General features: G+C 35.9%; 1 protein-coding gene across 1 annotated transcript; it reads right to left on the bottom strand.

Moving 5' to 3' along the window:
• Positions 1 to 380: 380 nt before the first annotated feature.
• On the bottom strand, positions 381 to 6434 carry psmb4 (proteasome 20S subunit beta 4). The gene is made up of 7 exons (XM_084423678.1): positions 6275 to 6434; positions 5062 to 5268; positions 4818 to 4964; positions 2295 to 2376; positions 2087 to 2203; positions 1872 to 1960; positions 381 to 533 (listed from the first exon to the last, which is right to left on the bottom strand). Exons 1-7 carry the CDS (start codon positions 6391 to 6393, stop codon positions 521 to 523), a joined length of 774 nt encoding a protein of 257 aa, XP_084279804.1. The 5' UTR covers positions 6394 to 6434; the 3' UTR covers positions 381 to 520.
• Between the last annotated feature and the right edge of the window lie 2561 nt (positions 6435 to 8995).

Here is an 8995-nt window from a genome sequence, read left to right as displayed (position 1 = left end):
ATTATTTCGTAATATTTCCTTAGCGTATCTTTTTGAAAAAAAGTTGGAAATTAAAAAGCTAGAATGTAATAAATTCATAAACACTTTTTGTGGAAAAATATGGCATTACTTTTCGTTTGTAGTCATTTTTGCAAATTTGATAAAATTCTGATATAAACACATTATGTTGGTGACAAATCAGCAGAATTTGAAACCACAATGTAAAAAAGATGACAAACTCAAATGTTTACGTTTGCCGGGCATAAATTAATTTGCATTGAACATCTATATAAAAATATATATAGCATTGACCCAAAAGAGCAAGTGACTTCTCCATTAAGCACTGGATTTGATCAACCAACTAATTAATTATACATAAAGGAAAACGAAGACACGGTAGACAACTTTTATTAAGTTTATTTATGAATAACAAAAGAGCGAGAAACACGTCCAACTAATCTTGACAATATAATAGTGATCTGGTGGTGCTAAGAGCATGTCCAAAGATGATGTGACAAAAACGGGCTCAGCAGAACAGGATTCATTCAAAACCACTGCAATAAAAACAAACAGCAGTTAGCAAGCCCATAAAATGATTTAGCAATCATGATGTATGTTAAATATGTACATTAAGATATACATCAAACAATCTTGCATATCACTAAATACACTACCATTCAAAGTTAAGGTCAGTAAGACTTTTTGCTTTTATTCATCAATGCATCACAGTTGGTTTCCACAAAAATATGATGCAGCACAACTGATGGCAACATTGATAAAGAGAAATGCATTTTGAGCAGAATATTAGAATGATTTCTGAAGGATCATGTGACGCCGAAGACTGGAGTAATGATGCTGAGAAGTCTGTTTAAATAATATTTCACAATATTACTGTATTTTAATCAAAGACATTTTTGAAAAATCGTACCGACCCCAAACTTCAGAATGAAAGGAGAGCCTGGCCACTCCCTATAAAGTCCTATTGTACCGAATTGTGGTTGTAGTTCCACCAGAGTTCCACTGGGGGGCGATCACCCATGAGTGCAGAATGAATGGGAGTCTATGGAGCGAGACGACTAAATTGGTCTCTTTCACCCGATTGCCGTTGAGAAATCTCAGATTTGATTGTAGGTTTTGCAAGTTCAACATGGGTTATAGGTCGAAAGTTGAATGATGTCCTTTCGATTTCTTACAGGTTGAGTTGTTGTTGCCCATAACACGCTAGCATTCTGCTAATGAACGCTGATTGGTCAGTGAAGGACTGATTACGACCAGAGATACCACTTGATGGCATCGTGTGTGTGTGTATTTTCGGCGTGGTCTTTTAAAACAACAAAACAAAAACTCGTCTAGCACATGTATTTCCCTGTGTCAGCTGTGTTGTCGATGCCTCGAGAGAAAAGAAAGTGCAGAGCCCAAAAGCACCAAAGTGACTTAAGGATTGCTGTAAAGCAGTATCTCTGGTCGTACAATGTGTATAAAGTCAATGACATTTTAAAAGACTTTTTAAAGCAAATAAGTGACTCTAAAAAAACACCCAGCAATGTGTAATTTCTTTGCATCTCCTTTCGAATACAACATTCAAATTGCTAGACAAAAAATTATATCCTGAGAAAAGTGGATTTTGAGAGGTATAGCGCCATAGACTTCTGCACTCGTCCTGTGAGCGCCCTCTTATGGAACCAGAGTGGAACTGCAACCAGTTCAGAAGCCGGAAGTTTACTGAGAGTGGAAGTTCTCCCCTTATTAGACATTCTCTTATAAAACTGTATATTATACTAATTTTAATGTTTGTAGAAATACAGTTTTACTGATCTGTCAATATGAAAATGTCTATAAAACCCTTAATGGTAAGCAAATATTTAGACGCATCATGAGTGATTTCAGCCTACCTGACCAGATGAGCAATGTCCCAGTTTGTTTCAGAAGACAGTGGTCCAATGATCTCCACGCCATCAGCTGTTACAATGGCAATTTCATGCTAGAGCAAGTCCAAAGAAGGAGTGTTATTTTCTGTTTCTTGAGTCGCATACAATGAAATGTTGTCCCTGAGATAAGGATCTTTTCATGAAGGACAAAGAAGCTGAAAGAACAAAGCATGTCTCACCCTGTTGTACGAGCGGGCGTCACGGTAGTACAGCACTTTCAGGCATCGCTCTATCAGTTCTCGTGCCTCGTCCTTTGAGATTTCTACCTTGTTCTCCAGCGCCTCCCTCATCAAGGGCTGCAAACACACAAGTTCATATGGATAAGGGTTTTAGCTTAATTTAACAAGACAGATAATCTGATGGAAAAAAAAGATAAGAAAACTTTACCTGAGCCAAATAAGCACCAAATCCTGTTGCTACTGTCGGGGCTTCATATGCGACTCCTAACTTGTCCACATAACCAAGAAAGCTTAAGAGAACCATATAAAAATTGTGTTCAGTGAAAGTCAAATAACAGACAACTTAATTAAAGGCATTATGAAATCAAAATTGTTGTCTCTCTTTACTATGAAACTACAAATCTAATTACCATTTATAGTACTATACTTGTCACTACACCAAATTGTTGTAAATTGAAAAAACTCACAGGTTTCATAATTCTCAATTTCACCAGATACTGAATTAATAACTCAAATTAATAACAAATTACACAACTACTATAGGTATATCCAACCATAACCAGGGGCCGGTTTCACAAAGCTGTTTTAGACCGGTCTATAGTGTTAGACAAGTCTAAAATTTGCTCATAGACTCACAAAAATAAAGACTGACTTAATTTAGACCAAAAAAATTAGACACCTTACCCCCAGGCTAACTTAGGTCTAAGACTCTATGTTACCTTGGCAACCAGCAGTAACAATCAGTTACACTACAAACAGCCAAAAGAAAAGGGAAAATGGCTCATAATTTAAACATTTCTTCTTGTTACTACATTCTCCGCTAAATTTCCCAAGTAAAATGTCCTTGTAACTGTTATACTCCTCCAACAAACACATCTTTTCCACTGGGGTAAACTGCACTGAGCGGTTGAATGCGCTTACTCGATCCGCCATGTTTTTTGTTTTGAAAAGTGTCTTAAAGGGATACTCCACTTTTTTGGGAAATAGGCTCATTTTACAACTCCCCCAGAGTTAAACAGGTGAGTTTTACCGTTTTCTAATCCATTCAGCCGATCTCCGGGTCTGGCGGTACCACTTTTAGCATAGCTTAGCATAGATCATTGAATCGGACAAGACCATTAGCATCTCTCTCAAAAAAATGACCAAAGAGTTTTGATATTTATCCTATTTAAAACTTGACTCTTCTGTATTTACATCGTGTACTAAGATCGACGGAAAATGAAAAGTTGCGATTTTCTAGACTGATATGGCTAGGAACTATACTGCTGGACTCATGGTACGGCAGCAAAGTTTCTTGATTATTACGCAGGAATGAGAGTATAGTTCCTAGCCATATCAGCCTAGAAAATTGCAACTTTACATTTTCCGTCGGTCTTAGTACACGATGTAACTACAGAAGAGTCAAGTTTTAAATAGGAAAAATATCGAAACTCTTTGGTCATTTTTTTGAGAGAGATGCTAATGGTCTTGTCCGATTCAATGATCTATGCTAAGCTATGCTAAAAGTGGTACCGCCAGACCCGGAGATCGGCTGAATGGATTAGAAAACGGTAAAACTCAACTGTTTAACTCTGGGGGAGTTGTAAAATGAGCCTATTTCCAAAAAAAGTGGAGTATCCCTTTAATTTACCCAGAATGCATTGCAGTGTAGTCCTACTCAAGATAGTCAGAGTCTTAAGTGCTTTGTGCAACGGTCTGATTTAGATGTCTATCTGAAGTCTGACTATCTACTATATCTAAACCATAGTCAAAGTCTAGCTTTGTGAATCTGGCCCCAGATACATAAAGTACAATCACATTATTTGGTCTGGATTATATAGGAAATCTCTACTGACTGATTGTTATATCATCAAAAAAATGTACATTACATTATCGCCCAGTGATATATTAAAAGTTTGATACATAGTACATCCTACTTTACCTGCATACATACAATAAAGAGCAAGAATCATCTGCACTCTGCATAACTGATTATAGCGTCACATAAGAATGTATGAGCTGTATTATCACAGCTCTATATATACATGTGGATATATCTACACTCATGTAAATGTATGTATAGCATCTCTCAACTGCTTGATTGTCTGAATCGTCACAAAATGTAAACTATTATCCCTCAGCTCTAATCTACTATACGCAGCCATGTAAAGGCATAAAGAAGATGTTATAAACATTAACATCATGACTTTCTGTAAAGCTGCTTTGAAACAATGTATATTGTTGAAAAGCACTATACAAATACATTTGACTTGACAACAACACATTAATCTTATTGTGCATTTTATGTAAAAAAAAAAAAAACATCTTATCAAATGTAATGATTTATAATAATGTAAACTTAACGTTACTAATTTACCCATTAGAAATCAATTCCCAAAAGATAAAAATCAAGTCCCTCCCTACTTTTTTGTTTTACTCTTAAAGGGACAGTTCACCCAAAAATTTACATTTTATCATAATTTACTCCCCATCAAAGATATTTTGGAGGATGTCAGTAACCAGACAGTTAACGGTAGCCATTGACATACAGAGTACTCTGTATATCAATGGCTACCGTTAACTGTCTGGTTACTGACATCCTCCAACAGAAGAAGGAAACTCATACAGGTCTGGAACAACTTGAGGGGGGAGTAAATGATGACAATACTTTCATTTTTAGGTGAACTATCCCTTTAAATAGGTTGTGATTCTTGTTACATGCTGACTGTCAGTTGTCTGGAAACTGTCCCACCTCTCTCCATTGTAAAATCCACCAATGACCACGGTGTTCCACAAGGGGTTCATCTTGCTGCGGCGGTTGTACATGACCCGTGTGAGCCAGGAGTGGATGGCTTTAGGGGTGTAGCTGTGTCCATCTCCAAGAAGCTCCTCATCAATCCTAAAACAAACACACATCGAGTTATTGCCTATTCGCGTACACTGATATAAGCCCTCAAAACTGACAAAGTATCATAAACAAATGTGTGTATACTTACACCATCTGCTCAATGATATGTTTGAGGTACTGGTAGTCAGCATAGTCTCCTGAGGCTCCCAGCATGGTGGTGTTGTTGACCTTCATGAGTCGGGAGATGTTGCGGAAGCGCGCCAGGGACCCGTAGGAGCCGAGCATGTCAGCAGCAATGATCACACCACCAGTGAACTTCACACCCAGAACTGACGTGCCCGTTACCATGGGGTTGCTGGAAAACATTAAACATTATGAATTAAGACAAGACAAATTGAACGGACATATACATACACTACTTGGAGATTTGTAATGTTTTAGAAAGACTCCATTTATTTGATAAAAAAAAAAGTCACCATCATTACTCTAGTCTTCCGTGTCACATGATCCTTCAGAAATCATTCTAATATGCTGATTTGCTGCTCAATAAACATTTCTGATTATTATTAATGTTCAAAACAGTTGTACTGCTTCATATTTTGGGGGAAACCATATAATAATAAAAATGTTTGCATTCTTTGATGAATAGAAAGTTCACAAGAACACCATTTTTTAAAAACAGAAATCTTTTGAAACATTAGAAATGTCTTTATGTCCTTGCTGAATAAAATTATTAAACAGTAAATCCAACTTGTAAACACAGTAATGTATATGTATCGACATCATTATTAATATTTTAACCTAAACATACCAACCTATTAGTACTTTAAATCCAACTGACAGCGTTTCAAGTTCACAACTTTCACATTTGCACATAATTGTAATATCTAATGTGTTCTTGCATATTGTGCATTTCTATGCATTAACTGACTGTATAGATTTTTGAATTTTGTTTTTTTATTTCAATTATTGTTTTTAATTACTTTTAATTGTCTCGTTTATGTCCACACTTTCGCCAAGACATTCGTTATATAATATTGTACGATGTATATGTCTATTAAAAGACACCGGTTTTGATATTTGCCTATTCATTAGCATCGTTGCTAACAAGCTAACTGATCACTGAACTATTCAATTACTTTTTCAATAGATCAAGCGTGTAAAAAGAGACAGATATAAATTATATTCAGAGTATATTAAAATGTATCGAAGATATTTTAAATATATATATATATATTTGAGACAATGTTACAGGGTAAACAGCAACTTTCCTCCATGATGATGCAGCAGAGAAAAGGCAAATCGAAACCACAAACTGACCGATGGATAAGCGCCAAACTGAGCCGTCGTGATGAACTTACAGTGTGTGTTTGATGGGTCCACATCCTGGAGTCGCACTGCTGTTACCCGGGAACGAATAAAACTGACCGGGTTTCGGTCCGTTCTCCCAGAAATTCAGCCTCAGTCCATTCGACTCCATGTTCAAGATTGACGGAAATGACGTTGCTCACGCCTCTATGCGCTCCATGCAACGCGCGCTAGGCATTATGGGATGCTGGGTTGTGCTCATGTCTTTGGTTTGTGTCATTTCTTTAAGTTTAAGATGGGTCGTGCTGAGAAATCAGATGCCATAATTGATATGTTTGTAGTTCATATTCAAAGCTAAATAATAATCAATAAAAATATTTTGCTTATTAGACTACTTGGATGAGCAAAAGTAAGCAGAGTATTAAAATTATATTAAAATGTATAAAACCTGAAGCATTTCAAGCTATGGGTCCCTCTGGAATTTCATCTGAGTATTTAAAATAGTATATATTTTTTAAATCCATGAGTAATAAGTCACCATGAAATCAAAATGAACAATTCTTTGGAATATAAATATTTTTTATGGAATATTGTTATATTTATTATAAATGATTTATCTGTACACATCATTATTTTTTAATTCATGTGCCTCATAACCTTTAATCAAAATACCTTCCCCTCCCTCATGCAGTGACATCTCTTCTCTTCTCTGATGATGTGTTTACTGGCGTGAGGGCGGGGCAACCTGTCACTCACATGAGATCGACCAATAGCAAACCATAATCATCCAATCAATTCCCCACGGACAAAATCAAGTCCCGCCCTACATTTTCTCTTGTTTGAGAAGCCATTTCCCTCGGATAAAGGTCACAATAGAGTGACTAATACATTTCAAAGACATAAGTAGTTAAATAAATGCTGCCCATGTGTCAACTCAAAAGAGACTAATTTAGAGACTTTATTAAATCTAATAAAAAGCATTGAATGGTCATGTTAACTGAAGTCATTTCTGTTCATGGGGCGCCTCGTGAACCCTTCCAGCCTCACAGCGTGTGGACGGTGACATTCTGCTCAAAAACAAGCCCACCAGGACAGCTTAAATTCCATTCAGATCAGAAAATGAAGGCCATATGTTTTATCAGCTGAGTAAACGCTGTATGATCAAACACTGTGGCAGCAGGTCATCTTTGCAAGACTAACAAATAGGATACAGATGCTTTTCATTTTGTTAATTTAATTCAGTCAATAATGATGATAATATTATACATCTAGGGCTTGAAATTTTGACATAGCTACATGTGATGAATAATTAAATTTAGATCTAATACTGATAATATTAAAAGTAACATTTTTATATTTTAATGTGTTTAATAGCAATTTTAATGTGTTGAATGTGTGAATAGGAAACAACAAATGTAGTCAGTAGGTAATTTGCCTCACATTTGCTGAATGTTGCTTAACATTATTGCTATATACAGCCCTCTTGCATCCACATTGCTACATGGTAGCATGAACGGAAAAAACACACAAACCATTGCAATAATAAAAACAGAATGTAGCAGCAACATTGCCACAACATAAATGTGTTTGTATGGTTCGGCTCAGTGCTTCTAACACCCTGTGTCATGGTGAATATTTGTGTTAAAATTATCATCTTTGAAGTGAATCTGTGTTTTATTATTTTATTATTAATGATGACCATCTTTCTTTTTATGTTTAGTTCTTTGTAAGCAGCTGCTTTTTATTATTTATTTATTTTACTTTTTTTTTTTTTTTTTTGCTATACTCAATTTTTTAAAATTAATTTCATTTCTAATTTAGTTTTTCCAGAATGCAAAAAGCTGGTATTCGGGTGCCTTTTAGCCATCAACAAATGTAAAAAATCTAACTCTTTAAAATAAATAATAAATAACTGAAAAGAATAAATAGTGAATCTTTACTGATATGCAACAATGTAAAAGAAGGGGGGGGGGGGGGGGGGGTCACCTATAGTAAGTGTTGTACCCTATATTTATCATGAAATTGGGATTCACATGCCTTGAGACAGGAAAAATTGTGATCTGTGATGGTCCAAAATGCTGTAAAATGTCTCAAATAGTTTTTTTTTTTTTTTTTTTTTTTAATCAACTTCAATATGCTTAGAATTCAGTTGGTGTTATATGTATTACTAAGAAAGGTTTAAAATTGAAATTGTTCAAAATTTTAAGGCAGTCAGATCATGATCTTTACTGTGGGGACACAAAATGACACCAGTCTTTTGTTCAAAAAAATTCTGTAATCAACAATGTCCATTATAAAGTCTGCTATTATTACGTTTTCTGTTGTTGTTCTGTTGCATGTTTATGATTTTACGTTTAATATAAAGGTTGTAATTCACAATAAGGCATCCGGAATGTAAAGCAGCATTCTTTCTGAAGGCACGCTTTTGTTTCTCCAAGTGCCCGTCTCTGACTCTTGTTTTGAGCCGGAGGTTGTTGTTCCCAGTATAAGGTACAGTGGGTCGCGTGGGACTCATTTACACAGAGCTTTGATCTACAGTCTCATTATGCGCGTGTCCCAATTAGACCAAGACGCCACCATCCACCACTTGCACAAAATGCTCGAAAGGGATTTTTCAAACTAATCAGCCAATTCACTCCAGACAATGGTGTTTGCTTTTTATTATCCTTTGCGTACAGGGCATTCTTCATGGTTTCTGGTCAAATTAGTAAAAGTAACAGCAGCTGCTCTCGATCCATTCCAGACGACACTGTTCTGCTCCAGCCTTTCTAGTT

Source organism: Rutilus rutilus (genome assembly GCF_951802725.1).
Source record: "Rutilus rutilus genome assembly, chromosome: 11".
Lineage (NCBI taxonomy): Eukaryota > Metazoa > Chordata > Actinopteri > Cypriniformes > Leuciscidae > Rutilus > Rutilus rutilus.
Note: the sequence above shows the minus strand (reverse complement) of the source record. Positions and strands in the feature narration are given on the sequence as shown.